This window comes from Nuphar pumila, chromosome 3 (assembly GCF_984573655.1).
Source record: "Nuphar pumila chromosome 3, dmNupPumi1.hap1.1, whole genome shotgun sequence".
NCBI classification, from domain to species: Eukaryota; Viridiplantae; Streptophyta; class Magnoliopsida; order Nymphaeales; family Nymphaeaceae; genus Nuphar; species Nuphar pumila.
The window spans coordinates 44,967,123-44,987,173 of NC_143251.1; the positions used below are offsets into that span (position 1 = coordinate 44,967,123).

The following is a 20,051-nucleotide window of genomic DNA, read 5'->3' on the forward strand; positions in this document are numbered from 1 at the left end:
CTCTTTTGTTGATTAAACCCCACAGTTATGATGTACATACATAGTTGCCACATTTTGTGCAGTGCATTTCCCCTTTTCTCTTTGTCAGCAGGAAGGTGGTTTGCTTGTTCATTTTGGAAGTGTTTTAAGCTGGAGAGATGAACAGAAGACGTGGTTGACCTGCATCCTGATTATTCTGATTTCCAGTAATCAATACCAATAATCTTGTGTTTCTGATTTTTGGCTCTTTATGTGATTTCTAAAATGAACCTTAGCGCTTTATGTTTGAAAAAAATGCTTTTTCTCTTTAAATCGGTGCTGCTCTCTTTTCTCTTTAAATCAGTGTTACCTTGTGGTCTATATTTTCTTTTTATGCTTTACCAAGGCATTGCTAATGTGTGATTGAATTCTTGTTTGGTTTGAAGGTCTATCATGTGACTGGTACAATCAGTTCTAGGTGCTTCAAGGGCTATAACAAGCTGCACCATGCTCAAAAGGTGGAGTGGAATAATAGGTAATATTTCACGTCATGAGCATGGTATTCTTTTTCTTGCTTCTGTCAATTAATTTTCTCCTCGTATTTGCTGGTTCAAGTTTAACTGGGTTCTACTATAGTAATAGTACTTAAACCACTTGTTTTGCCTGGCAGGGGCTTCTCTACTGCTCATGCAATTGTTGTTGCCGTTGCTGCTTTGTACATTTTTCTATTCTCAGATCTTTTTAATGATGATATGGAGTATGGTTATATTGTAGATCGAAGATCTATTTATTCTGACACCATTTTTGGGGTGAGATACAGCTTTTAATTATGCATTTATGAGTGTTTCTTCTTGTAGCTTTTTTGCACACAAGGTTGCCTTTTCGTGCAATTTTATGTGGCAATTTTCTTTGTATAGCGGTTCTGAAGACTCATTGTTGTTGGACTTGTTATATTTAATTCAAAACCTTGTCGTGTTCATTATTGTCTGTCCTACCTTTTAAATATTGAGTTCCCTTTCTGTCTCGTTTGATTGAAGGTGGTTGACTATAACGTCCTCACTCTTCTCATATACTGCAAAGTTAGATCAAATTATTAATGTAAAATTCAAATCTTTATAAATGGACCAACTATCACTTAGTTTTTTAAAAAGCATTCTCACTGATTTTAAAGGAGGAAATGATGGAGAAGGACAACAATGGACAGAAGTGTCTTCTAATAATTTGAGGTTGTCCTTGATAGAGCTAATACTGGATCATCGCCTTACCTCATTGGAGATGATTTCTCTAATACCATGTCAACATTAAAGAGATATAAAGATGAGAGGGAGGCAGGAGAAGAGAAAGTGTTGCAGCAAGTCCAAAGCCCTCAATGGCCTTGGGGTTGTGCATTCCATTATGAAGTACTTGTACATTAGAGGATGTGTGGAAAATGAAATAGATGCCCCTCACTAGTTAACCGTATGGGACTAAAAAACATAATAAAATGATATATATTGCAAGTGTGATATAGTGGAACACCTCTCCCATTAAGATCTGTCTTTTATGTTACGATCCATGATCCAACCCAGTCCACGTTCCAAGACTCAATGGTTTATGTGTAGTGTTTTTACACTAAATTTCCAGAACAATATTTTCTTCACAAATATAATATGCATGTATAAGTAAACATTTATTGGGAGACTTTCAAAATTCTCAAAACAGCTGTGTTTCTTTCGATAATTGTTGAAGATTTGATAAGCATCTCATCTGTGGTCAGAATGTCTCATGCTTGCTTTTAATGTCTTTTTCTGTAGTTAATGGTTGGTTCCATCTCTCTTGCAGATTTCAATTGGTTATTTTCTTTCTGATCTTGCAATGATCTTGTGGCATTATCCAGCTTTAGGTGGTAAAGAGTATGTGAGTGCTATATCCATCAACCTTTAAATGCTATGACTTTTCATGAAGCTTAACTAAGTGCAACTTTGTCTTCTTTTGTTCAGGAAGCTTAACTAAGTGAATTTTGTCTTCTTTTAATTATTTGTTTTAGATCCTTCATCATGGCCTCTCATTGTTTTCAATCATTCTCTCACTTGTGAGTGGTCAAGCGCATATTTACATCTTGATGGTTTTATTCTCCGAGATCACAACTCCTTTTGTTAATTTAAGATGGTAATCATTTGTGTTATCTCAAATGTTTAAGATATTATGCATCCTTTTTTTCGGTAAGATATTATCCTTTTGCAGGTACTTGGATGTTATTGGAGAGAAGAAATCTAAGCTCTATGTCTACAATGGTATTGCATTATTTGTTGGATGGCTGGTATGATAATAGGAACTCCAAACTTTCTTTCTTTTTGTATTTATCTGTATGTTCACACACACACACACACACACACACACACTGATGCACATACATCTATGTACACAAACAGGATGGCACTTATGCATGTGTGCGCATATACATGCACTCACAAGCTTATGTTTTACAACATTTGTTTGATTTTCTAATTAAGTTTTAGAAAAGTCGGAATCTTGTTGTGCTAATGCAAGGTCAATGAAGTTGAATGAAACAAGAGAGAATGACAACGGGCTGGACGGTATGCTGGTGGCCCGAACAGGTCGGGCCTGGCCTTAGTTTTTGGAAGAAGGTTCAACCCAACAAAATCTCGGGTCGGTGTTATCATTGCAAAATTTTACTTTTGCAAGTCAAACTGACTTTTGAAAAAGTTTTTGAAAATAACTCACCTCCGTTTTAAAATGCGGGATAATTCCGTAGAATGGGACTCGCCTGTCGGTAAGATGTTCAACCGTTTCTGACACCTTTACCAGGGGTAATTGAACCAATGATCAATCCAGTGCTTTGCTTTGCTCAACTTGTCTAAATCGATGTTCTATTTCCTAAATGCACAAAGAATCAGACATGTGCTATGAATTTCTGAAAATGCAGGTTTGAAAACATGATGTTTGCCTTAAAGATTTGAAATACTTAGGAAATCCTTGGAAAAGATAACACTATGAAAATCATGAGCCTTGTCGAGAGAATATTTTTGAAGAAAAAGAAGATTGATTTATGAAGAAATCTTGATGCATTGTGAAAATTGATTTCTTAGAAAACTCAAAATGACTTAGAGAAAGTTGATTTATCTGAATTTGAACTATGAAATTGAGAATATAACTTGGAAAATTATGAATTGCGATTGAAAAATACATGTGAAATCCTTGAAAAACTAAAGTTTTTTGAGAAAATCGATTTTGAGGAACATCAGGGCAAATTTGAGAAAATCGATTTTATGAGATAAAATTTGAAAAATGCGTCAAAAGGATGGGCGTGTGGCCCTCTGAAGTATGTTCATGATGTAATCTGAACCTAGATGATGCATGAATGCAAATTTTCAAAGATATTTTCTGAAGAAATTTTGAGAAATCATTGCTAAAACAATTTTTGTGCCTTGTAGAACTTAGATGAAATGCATTCTTTATATATCCTTGACTATGACTACGAATACGTATTAAATACATCTCATTTGATTCTAAAAGGAGAAAATATTTAGAAAAAGTTTGAAATATGCAATGATTTTGATTATAGCCTAAGAGTGTAGGTTGATTGTGGCTTAAAAGAAGATGGTAAATCTGGATTTTGTTCGTATTCTGACTATGGCCATAAATACAAACTCAATCGAGTTTACCAACTCCCTAGAAGCTAGTGCACGTGCCATTTGTGTAGACCATGGTGGAATTGAAATATGTGCATGAATGACAAACATGACAGTTATATATCAAAGTTTAAACTATATGCAATACAAACCCTAATTTTAAGTAGGAATTGAAATTCTTATTCCAAATTTAGTTACAATTTACCTCACTAATTGAATTTAAATAAAGAAAATAAAAGGAGAAATATGGCCTTGAATGTCCTTGCAAAACTAGAAAACTTATTAGTGAAGATATGTTGACTTTTCTAGATTTATCCAGTAATATCTGTAAATTATTGGATTTATCTAGATATAAGCCTTTTTTCATGTTTTTCTTGATATAAATATAATAAATAGTAATGTAAAATTGAAGAAATAATAAAAATAAATAACTTTGAAATTTAGAATTTGGAAGAAATTGACAAAAATACCCCTAAAAACAAGACTATGGCCTTAAATTAGGGTTTTCAGAAAATATTTTGGTAAAAATTTGGATTTAGGGTTTAAAAAAGACTCAAATCAAAACCAAATCGAATATGCAATGTCCTAGCATGATTTTAAATGTGAACAAACTCTAAAAACATAAATTTTTATGAAGAAAATTAAAAATAACACAAAAAAACATGATTTTTCTAGTGTTTCAGGATCCTGCGGGCACCCTTTTTATAATATAATCAATTCAAGCATCAAACAGATTCCAAAATTTATAAAAATCGACACCTGCACTGCTGATAACCCTAAAATTAAACTGGAATCATAAAAATCTATTTTTGACATTAATTAAATCCAAGTTTTGCACAAAACCCTAAAATATGCTACTTTTACTCGCTGGAACGTACCTGTCATAGTGTCAGACCTGAATCAGGGGTCAAATCACCATAGAAATTCATAAAATTTTACAGAGGAATAATAGACAGAAAAAGAGAGATTCTCTTTTTTACAAATCGAAAAAATCATCTCTGGTTAGGGAGATATTGCTCCGACAATCTGTGCTTGAATTTAACGAATATAAAATATATTAAAACAAGTGATTCCGGTTTCGGGTACAAAGAAGAATAGTAAATTTTATTCAAAAATTGTGAAATTTTAGCAATGAATAGCAGAAGTACAACAAAAGAGTTTCCTTTTTACAGATTGTCAATCGGATCTCTGGTTAGGAAGATACGATTTACACAAGTTGAATTAAGGTTTTAATGAAGCATAACGAGTTATGATAAATTGATCCTACCTTTTGACAGAGAAAAAATAGCAGATAGAGACATAAAAATATAAGAAAATTACAACAAATAATAGACATTAATAAGAAGCTACTGCAGTTTACAGATTGCAAATCAGACCTCGGATGACAAAAATATCGCATCTGCAAGTTATACCTGAATTTCAATAACGATTTTAAGGAACAGAAATCACAATTCGATTTTTTATTTTTTTTGACAGGGTTCCTGAACCCAAAACCCTCTAATTTTTTTACAGGGAGTTACTGACAAATCCATGGTCCTACCCTAAAAAAATTAAAATTTTCTACCAAAGCTTTAAACACGAAATATCATGATTTTTACAGACCTAGAATCAAAACACACAGATATCTAATAAAACACTAAAAAAAACTAATTTAAACATAAAAACTAATAAAAAAATACATGAACAACATAACAAAATTTGATTTGATGTTTGAATATATAAAATAAACACTAATATGACAAGAAAATTAAAAAATACAGGAAATCCATGGTTGAAATTGATTTGCCCTTTGAAAAGATGGATTTAGCCCATTTAGCAGCCAAATCATATTTCATTGATTAAGAACATAAAAAACATATTTATAAACGATTCTAACAGATTAAAATCCTGGAAAACACCATCAAATAAGGTTAGATCATCTTCTTGGCTTTGTTTTTGAGGTTCTTGAATGAAATCCAAGCTCAAAATCCAACAATGGAGGTGCGACAAGGGTAGATTTCATTTATAAAAGCATTAAAAGTATTTATCAAACATGAAAGAGGTGTAGGATTTTACCTTGGAGGCTGCAGCTGCAACAATGGAGGAGATGATGCTGGGAGGAGAGAGAAACTCCAAGAAACTAAGAGAGAAAGGAATAGGGGTTGACCCCCCCCATGGGCTCTTTCAACAACAACTATGCCTTCATCCCAAAATAATTGGGGTCGGCGATATGAATCAAATAAGAAAATCATTCTGGGTCTTCCACATGAATCCTTCTCCTCTAATCATTTATATCCAATGTCATGTCATCGGTGAGGTTCAAAGCATTCATATCCTTTCCTATCATCTCCATCCAAGTCTTCTTAGGCCTACCCCGACCTCTTTTAACTAATATATTTTTTCATTTCCCCATCCTTGTAATTGGAGCATCATTAGGCCTTCACTGAATATGTCCAAACCATCGTAAACGATTCTCTCTCATCTTATTTTCAATGGATGCAATGCCTACCTGTTAAAACATATGTAATAATACATCTACACACACACATATATATATATATATATATATATATATATATATATATATAGATGTACTCACCATAATACCCGATAGGGGTATTATGGTATTTTTACAAGTACCCGATAGGGGTACTTGTTTTATTTCTTTTTATTTTTCTTTTTGTTTATCTTTGTTTGAGATACTAAAGGGGCCCACAATGGAGTCGTTGGGGCCCCCAACGACTCTATTGGGAGTCCCCTTTAGTCTCCCTTTGCTTATAAATAGGGGGAACCCCCATATATCTTTGTATTGCTTTTTAGAAAGCTCTATAAAAGGAGTATTTATTTTATGTGTGTAGCCTTGTTATAAGGCCTTTCGTATATCCCTTAGTGGATTTTCTCTCTTATGCTTGTTTCTTTTGTCCGGTGTTGGACATAGTGAATGCATTTGCATTCTTGAATTCTTCCGCATACTTCATTACATGGTATCAAGGCCATACGATTTTCTAAGGTGAAATCTTGTCTCTCTCTACTTCCTTTCTATTTCGCATCTTCATTTTGTAGCAATGGAAGTCAAAATCGACCTATCATTCAAGCTTAATGGGAAAAATTACATGATGTGGGCATCCACAATGGAGAATAATCTCAAAGGCAAGAAGCTTTGGGGTTATGTAATGGGAACCATTCCGGAACCCCAACTTAAGCTCACAAAGATGGAAGAAGATCAAGAGAAAGCGCTTGAAGGTGATGCTCGTCTCAAGGCCATTGAAGATTATCATCATCAAATGGAAGATTGGGAGAGCAACCATGCAAAAATCCTAGCATGGCTTATGAATAACGTTGAACTTAAGGTATGTGCAAATATTGCAAAATTCCGCCGGGCAAATGAAGCTTGGTTTTTTATGAAGGGTATGTATACCCAAAAGGATCTTGCAAGCGCTTACTTTTTGCAAGAAAAAGTGACAACACAAAACAAGGCGACATGAACATGCAAGACTATTATAGTGCTCTAAAACCTTTGTGGGATGAATTGACTCTTTTAGAGCCTAAATGGGTGGCTACGGAGGATGTGAAACTAAGACAAAAGCAAATGGAACAAGATAGATTGTTTCAATTTTTATTTGGACTTCGTCCCGAATTTGAACAAGTTAGATCCTCACTCCTCCATAGATCTACGTTTCCTCCTTTAGAGGAGGCTATTGCCGAAATCACTCATAAAGAGACTAGGCATAGCATGAGTAAAAGCATAGATGAAGTTCTTGCCGTATCTAAACCCGACAATCATGTTAAAACATACAAGCCACCTCATTTTGGTAAGCAAGGGAGTGGTGGAAGAAAAATGATTATATGTCATCATTGTTATGAGCCGGGACATATTAAACCCGTTTGCCCAAAGCTAAATGGGACATTCAAGCCAAAGGTGGCTTCCGTTGAGGAATCCTCTACCAAAGAAAATGAAGGCAAAAACGGGGATCTCAAGGATACTCTTGGTCAAATTTTTATGGCTCTCCAACAAATTCTAAAGGCCACTTCTTCCACCTCCGGTGTCGCCATTGCCTCATCATTACCTCCCGGTACGTACTCTTGGATCTTAGATTCCGGCGCCTCTTTTCACATGACTCCTCATGAAAATGCATTAACCAACGTGAGTACCAATTCAAAAATATCTCGTGTCTCTACGACCGATGGAACTTTTCTCAAAATAAATGGTATTGGAACTCTTGATTCTAAAAATATTCAAAATTTTCTTGTTCCAAAAGTAAGAATAGTTCCTAAACTAAATCTTAACCTTTTTCCGTTTTCCAAATTGCCGACCATGGATGTGAAATATCTTTCTCATTTCAAGGGTGCTTTGTGCAGGATCTCTGGTCTGGGAAGCGGATTGGGCAAGGCCATAGGAAGGGAGATCTTTATTTTATGGATAACTTAACGCTTCCTAATACCTTTTTTTGTACTTATGTCCCAGATAAAAATATTGAAACTTGGCATAAAAGGCTTGGATATCCAAGTTACTCTAAAATGTATCTTTTTCCTTTTGGAAACAAGTTTTGTAAAGAAAAAGATATCAATTGCAAAGATTGCATTTTTGGAAAAATGAATTTTATTCCTTTTCCTATAAGAACCTTTGTGTCAACAAGACCTTTTGAATTGGTGCATTCTGATGTACGGGGACCATCTCCGGTTCTATCTAAAGGTGGTTATTCATATTATGTTACCTTTATTGATGATTATACTAGATATGTATGGATCTATTTTCTTAACCTTAAATTGGAAGTTTTTAACTTTTTCAAAGAATTTTATGCAAAAGTTCAAAACCAATTTCAAAGCCGCATATCCATTCTTAGATCCGATTCGGGTGGAGAATACTTATCAAATGAGTTTCAATCGTATTTAAAACAACATGTCATTTGTCATAAAAAATCATGCCCAAGAACTTCTCAAAAAACCGGTCTAGTGGAAAGAAAACATAGACATATTTTAGAAACCACTGGATCATTACTCATTTCTAAAAATATTCTTAAAATTTTTTGGGCCGAAGCCGTGTTAACCTCCACCTATTTAATCAATAGAATGCCATCTTCAAAATTGAACAATATCTCTCCTTATGAAAACCTTTTTAATATAACACCCGATTACAATCGTCTTTGTATTTTTAGGTGTAAATGCTTTGTTCTTTTGCATAAAAGAGATAAATTGTCACCAAAAGCAATTGAATGCGTACTTTTAGGATATGGTGAAAATCAAAAAGGCTATAGATGCTTTGACTATAAAAACAATAAGTTAGTCTCCAAAGATGTGACTTTTTTAGAAGATGAAAATGGTTTTGAAATATTGGAAAAACCAAATGAAATTGATTATATGTTTATCATTGATCTTTTAGAAGATTCAAATGATGACTCTTTAAGTCATCCAGAATTTTTAGAAAATACTCATAATAATGATTCTCATGATATTGAGGTATCACCAACTAATGGTGGCAATCTCCAAGTATATACTCGGCGTGAGCAAGCGCAACCTATTAGTGCTTTAGAAAAATTCTTGTGGCTTAATGAACCCCTAGAAGAAACCTCCCTTAGGCGATTTTCTAGAGAATCAATTCCACCTAATAGGTTTGTCTATTATGAAACTCTCTCATTTAACTATAGAACTTGTCTAATAGCCTTGCATTCTTACTATGAACCTTCCCATTATAATCAAGCAAAAAATATTCCTCATTGGGTTGAAGCAATGAAAGTTGAACTAGATGCTTTAAATAAGGCTAAAACTTGGGAAATAGTTCAACTTCCTTCAAATAAAAAAGCTATAGGATGTCGGTGGGTTTACAAAGTCAAAACAAAAAGTGATGGTTCCCTAGAACGATATAAAGCTAGATTAGTTGCTAAGGGATACTCACAAGAATATGACATTGATTATGAGAAGACTTTTGCCCCCGTGGCTCGCATGACAAGTGTTAGAACTCTAATTGTAACGCCCCAAAATTTCGACTTGTGATTTTGAAAACTTTATCGAAAAACCTTTCAAAGATTTAAAGTTTTAACTTTTAAAAACGACAGCGGAAGACATTTAGAAGGGAACACAAGTCAACAATTCTGGGTACGTTAGCTGAACAACCATCATTCACATGTACAACAACCTAAAGGAATTTAAGAAATAAGACAATAGATTAAAATCTGCAGTTTATTACAAAATGAGCATTTTATTCCAAAGTTCAATAAATCTAAGAAAACTCCAAAAAGTCCCAGAGCCAAGCCGCCAACAGAAAGAAGATGAATCTTGATCCACGTTGCACCACGCCATCGGCCGCCAGTGAAGTCCTACTCCTCACCTGCCCATGAAATGGGTCAGTTTCATAACAAACTAGTAGGTGCACGAACAGATAGGTAGAATGAAAATAAAACAGGACATTCATGAGATAAGCAGTTATGATATTTAAGCAATTAATGCAGTTGTAGTCTATTCTAACAAATGTAATAAGTGCAAAGAGTGGTTAGTTGGAACAGTGTAAGTCTCAGTCATCTACATCTATTCATGAATATATTCTTTAAATTCTGATATTAACTGGCCTGTGGGTACGCACAGACGCGAAACGTAGAAACAGCCGAGACCGATCCGGGGGTTTATTATGTCAGGTGTTTTCATTAACCCGGATGGCTGACTGAGTCCGCTCCTAAGGGGACGGTCAGTGACCAAGAGAGTAAATCCCAAGGGGATGGTCAGGCATTCGTGGCCCATGGATGCATCCAACTTCTGCAGAAGTGCCTGGGAGTTACCACCTAGGATAATTTATGGTAATCCCTATTCCCCTAACTCCGATGACTGGGGAAAACCGAGTCTTTTGCCCGTGGGGTGGTTGTTAACAACCTGTCCATCGGAGTCTTTGTACCATCCATCCTCTCCCTTGATGAACCGTGAAGATCGGATGGGTACGACGGGGGTTTCTTAACCGCCGCCCCATCCTACATGCTCTGGTCCATTAGACCCACTCAAGCATCTTGCCTGTGAAGGCGAATGGTCACCTGTTTATGTGATCTCAGCATTTTGCTAATTTCACTCATCGAGGTTGCCACAACCTCATCATCCCACCATCGTAACCCACATGGGACGTACTTGTCCAAAAGTACGATCGTACCTTCATAGAGGTACAACTACGATGAGAGGGCAACATAATGGTTTATGATTCTTTTGGTTCCTACATGACATGTTTTGCTTTTCTGAGCAATTGGCCTGTGGAGGCCGTTATTACCACATCAAAATCAGTAAAGTATAGATTTCACACTTCAATACCCTCCATGATCTTACATAAAATTCATACCGCACCTACCTTAAGGTTCGGTTATAATAGCAATTGCAGTGGGTTTGAGTCTCTTCACAAAGTCTATCTTAAGTATGCAGTTTCAAAGGAATAAGCATGCATAATAGACAATTATGAGTTAAGTAATCGTACACGTAAACAGGCATGCCAAGTAAACTAGTTGATTCTTTCTATAATGAGTCTACCCAAAGAATTTACATTATGCAATTTCAAAAGAATCACACAGAGTAAAACATTGATCAAACAATACTTCTTCAGATACGCAAATGTGCAAAAATAATTATTCTATCTCAGAAGTCTTATTTTATTTCGTTCATACACACTATTCGTGCGACTTTCCCCTACCTCGGGATGTCGTGCAGCTGCGTGCGTCTACGCGTGTAGATGATACGAGGCTCGGGCCGCGGAGCCAGAGCGGGGGTCCGATGCGAGGTCTGCAACAGTGCTATGTTAATTATAATGCGGAAAAATAGAAGAACAAGCCTGCCTATAGGAAAAAAAGAGAGGCAGCAGGGGTGTGCCCCTGCTGGCCGAAAACCGAAAAACGACAAGGGGCGAGCCCTTGCCTGCAGACAGCCGCGAGGTGACAGGGCTGAGCCCTCTGTCAGAAACAAATAGCGTGGCGGCAGGGGGGCAACCCCTGCCGACAGCCACCAAGTGGCAGGGGCTGAGCCCCTACCGACAGCAAACAGATGGCAGGGGGCCAGCCCCTGCCGAAAGCACAGGACGGCAGGGGCCAACCCCTGCCGACAGCAAGAAGTGGCAGGGGCTGAGCCCCTGCCAACCGCACACAATGGCAGGGGCCAGCCCCTGTCGGAAGCACATGGATGGCAGGGGCCAGCCACTGCCGAAAGCACCAGACGGCAGGGGCCAACCCCTGCCGACAGCGAGAAGTGGCAGGGGCTCAGCCCCTGCCGACAGCACTGGACGGCAGGGGGCCCCCAGCCCCTGCCGAAAGCACAGGTCGGCAGGGGCCAACCCCTGCCGACAGCACGAAGTGGCAGGGGCTGAGCCCCTGCCGACAACACAGGGCAAGGGGCCAACCCCTGCCGACAGCACTAGACGGCAGGGGGGCCCAGCCACTGCCGAAAGCACAGGTCGGCAGGGGCCAACCCCTGCCGACAGCACGAAGTGGCAGGGGCTGAGCCCCTACCGACAACATAGGTCGGCAAGGGGCCAACCCCTGCCGACAGCACTGGACGACAGGGGGGGCAGCCCGTGCCGAAAGCACAGGTCGGCAGGGGGCCAACCCCTGCCGACAGCTCAAAGTGGCTGGGGCTGAGCCCCTGCCGACAGCACAGGTCGGCAAGGGGCCAACCCCTGCCGACAGCACTGGACGGCAGGGGGGGCCAGCCCCTGCCGAAAGCCAGAAGGTGGCAGCAAAAAGGGGTGCCGCAGGGGCCACCGGTCCCCTGCCGGCACTCCGGCGAATCGCAGAGGGAGAAGGGGACGACAGGGGCCGCGTAGGCCACCTGTCGGGGCCCCGGTGACACAGGGAGGCGGTGGGAGGCCGCGGCAGTGGCTGTGAGCCGTCTGCCGGCCTCCCGGCGAGGTGACAGGGAAGGGGTGAGGAAGAAAAGAGGGAGGAGAGAACGGCGTACCTAGGAGTGGTGGCCGGCGTCGGCGGCGGGCGCAGCAGGGAAGGAGACTGGCGCGGGGGAGGAAGCTCGAGAGGGGAGGCGTGCCTCCCCTCGCCCTCCAGCAATGCTCATAAAGAGCTCGGGGGGGGGGGGGGGGTGATGAAAGGGGAAACCTCGGTGGGTTTCCCCAATCAACCCGAAAACGAAGGGGGAGAAGAGGGGGGGGGGGTGCGGCGCTCGGGATCCTGCGTCGGGTGACTTAAAACCCTAAAATAAAAAGGGGCCCGGGTCGGGTCCGGACCCGACCCGGCCCGGCCCGGGTCCAAACAGATTTTTTTTTTGAACTAGATGCTTTAAATAAGGCTAAAACTTGGGAAATAGTTCAACTTCATTCAAATAAAAAAGCTATAGGATGTCGGTGGGTTTACAAAGTCAAAACAAAAAGTGATGGTTCCCTAGAATGATATAAAGCTAGATTAGTTGCTAAGGGATACTCACAAGAATATGACATTGATTATGAGAAGACTTTTGCCCCCGTGGCTCGCATGACAAGTGTTAGAACTCTAATTGCTGTAGCATCATCTAAGAAATGACCTATATTTCAATTAGATATTAAAAATGCCTTTCTTAATGGTCAATTGAATGAAGAAGTATATATGGACCCTTCGCCGGAAATTAATGTTAACCAAGGTCAAACTCTTCGATTATTAAAAGCTTTATATGGACTTAAACAAACCACTAAGGCTTGGTATGATAGATTTAGTGCTATCATGTTACAATTGGGATTTCGTTCATGTTATACTGACATTGCTCTTTTTGTTAAACGTGCAAGTAGTAGTATTATCATCCTTCTGCTTTATGTTGATGATATGATCATCACTGACAATGATGAAATTGATATTCTTAATGTTAAAAATATGTTAAAACATAATTTTGATATGTCTGATTTGGGTTTTCTCAGGTATTTTCTTGGTATAGAAGTAGCGTACTCTCCTCGAGGGTATAATTTGTCACAGATGAAGCTTGCTGCAGACATATGTTCCAAATCTGGGATTTCAGATGACAAAAAGGTGGAGACTCTCGAGGTTATCAATGCTAAACTACGACTGGAGGATGGAGTTCTGCTGGATGATCCTACGCCCTATAGGCAACTCATTGGCTCCCTCACCTATCTGACTATCACCGGGCTCGATATTGCTCACGCTGTGCACTCTGCAAGCCAATTTCAGCATGCCCCTACAACTGTGCATATGAGTGCCGTGCTTCGGATCATTCGCTACATAAAAAATACTAAGGAGCTATTCCTATCCTCACCCTCTTCCTTAAATTTACTTGTTTATACTGATGCTGACTGGGGAGGAAACTCAAATGATCGAGTCTCAACTACTGGCTTTTGTGTTTTTTAAGAGATTTGCTAATTGCTTGGAGATGCAAGAAACAACAGAAAGTCTCGTTGTCTTCCACTAAAACTGAGTACAGGTCTATGACAACTACTACAATGGAACTTGTGTGGCTTCGAAGTCTTCTTCAAGATATGGGAGTCCAAATTACCGGTGCTTTGAAGCTTTGTTGCGACAACAAAAGTGCAATCTATATTGCCAGCAACCACACCTTTCATGAGAGGACTAAACATATTGAAATGGATTGTTACTATGTTCGTGATGAATATCTTCGTGGGACAATTACACTGCCATACATCACTTCGGAATATCAGCTTGCAGATTTCTTTACCAAAGCACTTCTTGCTCCTCGTTTCTTGTTTCTTCTTGGCAAACTTTCGGTCATCTCCCCGTAAAGTTTGAGGGGGGTGTTAAAACATATGTAATAATACATCTATATATATAAATATATATAGATGTATTCACCATAATACTCGATAGGGGTATTATGGTCTTTTCACAAGTACCCGATAGGGGTACTTTTATTTTTTGTTTTTTAGAATATTTGTTTGAGATACTAAAGGGGTCCCACAATGGAGTCGTTGGTGTAACGCCCCAAAATTTCAAACTTGCAAAACTTTCAAAAAACATGCAAGAGACTAGAAAAAATCTCTTTCCTTCAGAGTTTGTTTATGAAATCAACGTAAGACTATTCTTTTGTTAAATTCAGAAAGGCAAGCTGACAACTTTGGGCACGTTAGAAAAGAACCAAACTCACAAAATTCAGATATCCTAAGGAAAATCCGTTACAAAACCCAAAACGTCCATGACATGAGCTAAGAGCAGAAAGAAGAAGTTTTGAATCCATCTTGCAATCGCGCCATCGCCCGGGGTGCACCTAATCATCACCTGGACCCATAGAATGGGTTAGTTTCACGAAAAACTAGTAGGTGCACAAGAGAGACTATAGGAAACTGAATTAAGTACATTTAATTCAATATGCTAAGCAGTTTAAAGAAGATATGCAGTTAAACAGGAAAGCAATACAACAGGGTAAACAGTGCAACAAGGTAAGCGGTTCAAAGCAAGTAAGCCGTGCAAGCGGTAAGCGGGTAAGCAGTGCAAATGCGTAAGTAGTGCAAACGTGTAAATAGTGCAAGCGAGTAAGCAGTGCAAATGCGTTAGTGCAAGCGAGTAAGCAGTGCAAATGCGTAAAATGTAGCAAGACGATTCATTTGATCGTAAGCTATGACTACCACCCTACAAGCTTGTTCTCGTTCCTAGAACGGGTCTCTACATTTAATCATTATCAGGACATCGTTTGTCGCTCTCACTATTTCTAACAAACTCTTGTCTTGAACAACCTTAATCTATTCTCATCTCTCAAAGCCTTACACGACCAACTGTGACCTATTATGACTCACTAAGGCGTCATACTTTCTCTGAAAAAGCCCACCCTTCTATAGAAGGTCCAAAACATGATCTAAAATCAAATAAAAATCTGATTCTCACATTTGAGTCCTACATGAAAACATGCTAAAACAGAAAGCCAAAACTATAGATTTATAACTGGCTATCACAAACAATCTTAGAAGATCATCACAGCTCACCATAACTTTTTATGGTAAGCAAAAACACAAGATCCACGACGGATCACTCGGTCCGTGAGATATACGACCTGACAAGGAATTACCGCCCTAGAGGGTATACTTGGTCCCATACACTTCCTCACAGGAGTTCACCGTCTTTGAGGTTGCCCGTTCGTGGACAGTGTACATCCTCACAGAGATTCTACTGCTCTAGCCGGATTACCCGATCTTGATCATACATACCCTCACAGCGAAACCTTTGGGAAGCCGATCCCCAACAAATGTCATATACAATGAAAATCATTGTAATACACGCATCAACACAAATGACCGCTCCCAGGGTCGATAGCTACTATTACAATCAACAAGATCAACGCCGGATCACCTGGTCTGGGAAATGTATAACTTCATAAGGAATTCCGCCCTAGATGGTATACTTGGTCTTGGACCATATACTTCCTCACAGGAGTTCACCGTCTTTGCGGCTACCCGTTCGTGGACAGTGTACATCTTCACAGAGAATCTAACACTCTAGCCGGTTACCTGGTCTTAATCATACACGCCCTCGCTGATAATCCTTTGGAGATCAGGTCCTCAACAGACAACCAAATCAGTGATACATGCATCAATACAATCGACTGCTCCGAACCATTGATCGCTTTTGGGGGTCAGTAGCCACCAATATGGGCACACGCATGTATATCATCAATATGCATCATATCACTCTACATGGTAAAACAAAACACACGATCACCCATTCCTCTAATAAGGTTCCATGAACCATGAACATATTATCGATACTTCCAACATGTCTTATCACGTGGAATATCAATCACATCACACAGAAACATATAATACTACGCATCGTGTTATTGCCACAAGGAACATTGCAATCCTCAAATAGGACCTCAAAGTATGCGTAAACGACCCATGAGAACACGCAGATATGGCAATCCAGCTGATTCTATAGGCGAAGAATAACTAACTCTATCTGATAGCCAAACAAAACAACTGAATAAGACAAACACTCATAACAATGCTCGTAATACATACAATTACCATCAAATGGCTCAGTCCATCAGCAAGTAATTAAATTAATCGGAAGCATAAACCATTACATCGCTAGCCATTCATAAGCTATACATGATAAGCAATCATACGGTAATAGTTATATCACAATATGTAAGCAGCTTATAATACAAACAGCCACATCAATCCTAGTTGCCACCAGTTCGTAGATTACGAGCTATCTACGAGTTGTATGCAATCATATCAATCATAAGAGATGCAAGCCAACGTGCTACATTACAATAAGCACCAAACAGTTCGACCAAGGGGTAAAGCAAGTCACATGCTAATATGTAGCAACTGACATAATGCTATTATTATAAACATTTAACTAGTATGAGAAGCTAGATGTTACTTAGTAAAGAACTGCGTAAGCAGTTTAACAAACTAGAGTAACGCTTCGACAGGCGGGTACAACTCAACGAGTAGCATACTGAACTACCAAGCAAGCAAGCAATCGACCAGTGTGAACCAACTTTATGTTTCGATATTACTGTCCTGCAGGTACGCGCATGCAAAACGTAGAAACAACTGAGACTAGTTCGGGCGTCTGTTATTCTATGTATTTTCAATAACCCGAATAGCTAGTTGAGTCCGCTCCTAAAGGAACGACTTTAGTCGAGAGAGGATTCCCCAAAGGCAGGTAAGCAGTGCCACGGATGCATCCAACTTCTGCAGAAGTGTTGAGCTAACTATTGTAGCCCCTTTCCTCTAACTCAAATGACTGGGGGGGCCGGATCATTGTCCGTGGGGTGGTTGTTAACAACCCGTCCATTGGAGTTTTGTATCGCTCTGTCCTCTCTCTTGACAGACAACAAGAAGCGAATGGGTGCGTTAGGGGTTTCTTAACTAACAACCCATTTTATATTGTGGTCTTTAAACCACTCGAGCATCTTGCCTGTGAAGGCGAATGTAAGGCCATTTTATGTGATTACAGCATTGTGCATTTAGCACTATTCGAGGTTGCACAACCGTCTCATTCGATCATCGCAGTACTAGCGTGTAGTGCACGACTACAAGTACTCTAGGATGAAGGGGGTATAGTTCCTCAATAGGAACCTCAACAGAAGTGTTTCACAAAGATGTAATGCTTCTCAAACTATACTTTGACATTCTTTATCTTTTGAAACAGCCGGCAACTTGTGCCAACATTTGGCATGTGATTATCTCGAATCTCATCCGCTATCGGGGTATCTACATGCTTCGCATGACTCGATACCGACCTCGATAGACGAGATACAAGTTTCTCAACAGAACCAGCCGATCACATCCTTCCAAATGCTTCGATTTGGGCAGTCTTTGATGCTTTTGCGCAGCTCCCAAAAATCTCAAGTCGACTCTGCAGGACTGCGTATACGAAGAGCTTGGATCCTTGCGAGGTATCCCTCTCCTTAGACGATGATGTATCACTCACTCCTAACTGAACTCTTGTCGCAAGAGAGAGAGAGTGTTAGACGTCTCTTGCATCCTCTACGAGGATGCTTCAAAAGCGTATGCAATGAGCGAGAACCTGAGCATCATCTGCAATAGCAAGGCAGTAACAACACATATGCAAAAGCAAGAGCCTGAGCGCAAAGAGCGACGACAAAGTAAAGACTGTGAGCAGGAGTGCAACACAAAACCTTTGTGCGATACGCGACGACAAAGTAAAGACTGTAAGTAGGAGTGCAAGGTAAAACCTTTGCGTGATGCGCGACGACAAAGTAAAGAATGTAAACAGGAGTGCAACGCAAAACCTTTGTGCGATGCGCAACGGCAAAATAAAGACTGTAAGTAGGAGTGCAACGCAAAACCTTTGCGCGATGCGCGACGACAAAGTAAATACTGTAAGTAGGAGTACAACGCAAAACCTTTGTGCGATGCGCGACGACAAAGTAAAGACTGTAAGCAGGAGTGCAACGCAAAACCTTTGCGCGATGCGCAACGGCAAAGTAAAGACTGTAAGCAGGAGTGCAGCGCAAAACCTTTGTGCGATGTGCAACGACAAAGTAAAGACTGTAAGCAGGAGTGCAGCGCAAAACCTTTGCGCGATGCGCTACGACAAAGTAAAGAACAAGGATCGTAAAACCGCGTCCTTGAGTTAAATGCGTACTCGTATAAATATATATATTTTTATATATATTTATTTAAATGTCTTTTTTAGTTAATTGAACTTAATTCAATTGTCCAAGTCTTCCGTGCAATCTTTCCCTACCTTGAGGGGTTGCGGTCTTCGTATGCCAGTGGCGTAGGTAAGCACGAGCTCAAGCCACGAAGGGCGAGCAGGATCCATCGTTCAACCTGTGATGCTAAAAAAGGTTAGCATACCAAAATACAAATGAGAAGTGAGTCCGGTAAGACCCGCAACAGTACCAGACCCCGATACGAGGGTAGGCAGAGAGCTCAATTCCCTGTAGAATGCAGAAGAGCAACAGAGGCAACAAGACTTCCTGCCTGCAGGCTACAGAGGCAAGAACTCTGCACTCTGCTAACCAGGGTGTCAGAGTCAGGGAGGCCTGCTCCCAGACGCCATAGATGCAGAAGCACTGCACCCTGCCTGCAAGGGTGCAGGAGGCAGGGGCCTCACCCTTGCCGACAAAAAGCCACAAAGCCAGGGGGCTCATGCTCCTTGCCAAAAAATGAAATGAAGGCAGGCCTCGCCCCCTGTCGAGAAACATAAGAAGGCAGGGGAGGCGAAGCCCCCTACCGAAGACAAAACAATGGCAGGGGGGCCTCGCCCCCTGCCGGGAAACACAAGGCAGGAGGGCGAAGCCCCCTGCCAGGAACAAGATGGGGGCACGAGGACAAAGCCCCCTGCTGAAAAACTACAGGAGGCAGGGGGCAGAACCCCCTGCCGAAAAATAGCAGAAGGCAGGGGGCTTTGTCCCCTGCCGGAAGAACCACGAAGAGGTAGGGGCAGGCTTTGCCTCTGCTGGAAAATCCACAAGAGACAGGGGGGCAGAAGCCCCTGTCGAAAAGGTGGGCTGACACAGGGAGCTCCGCTCCCTGCCGGCAAAACAAGAGGGACAGGGGGAGCAGAGCCCCCTGTCGACACAACAAGCGACAGGGGGCTGGAGCCCCCTGCTGACAAAAAAAAAGGAAAAGGAGAAGGGGAGAAGGGGAAACGAAGAAGAAGTAAGACGAAAGAAGAAGAGGAGCGTACCTGGAGATCGTCGACGACGACAACGGCGGCGTCAGAGGGAGGTCGCAGGTGGCGGCAGTTTGACAGGGGTCTCCAACGAGAGAGAGGGTGGAGAGACGAGTCGGTCGAGAGAGTGAGAGGCGGTGAGGGGAAGAGAGTGAGTGTCGGGGAGAGAGAACAAGAGAGCAGGAGAGGGGAAGGGGTTTCGTATTTGAACACCCCCCACCCCCCTGTCTCGCTGTCTTTAGAAGACTCGAGGGAGGCGGTGAGGCTATGCCCGATCGCCTCACCTTTTCTATCCGGGTCGGGTCCAAATCTGGATCAGACTCGGGTTCAACAAATTTTATTTTATTTTATTTTATTTTATTTTGTGGTTTTACAGTTGGGGCCCCCAATGGTCACAATTGTGACCGTTAGGGGCTCCCAACAACTC

The 20,051-nt window shown here is 40.7% G+C and overlaps 1 protein-coding gene across 4 annotated transcripts in view; it reads left to right on the plus strand.

Annotated features, from left to right (window-relative positions):
- LOC149842768 (TRAM, LAG1 and CLN8 (TLC) lipid-sensing domain containing protein) overlaps positions 1-20,051 on the plus strand; it is a 111,973-nt gene that overhangs the window by 56,240 nt on the left and 35,682 nt on the right. For all 4 annotated transcript variants that reach the window (XM_089999416.1, XM_089999417.1, XM_089999415.1 and 1 more), the window contains exons 3-7: positions 405-493; positions 629-767; positions 1,780-1,854; positions 1,985-2,106; positions 2,182-2,257. In XM_089999416.1, the coding sequence (XP_089855542.1) occupies positions 405-493; positions 629-767; positions 1,780-1,854; positions 1,985-2,106; positions 2,182-2,257 (501 nt within the window). The remainder of the gene's footprint in view (positions 1-404; positions 494-628; positions 768-1,779; positions 1,855-1,984; positions 2,107-2,181; positions 2,258-20,051) is intronic.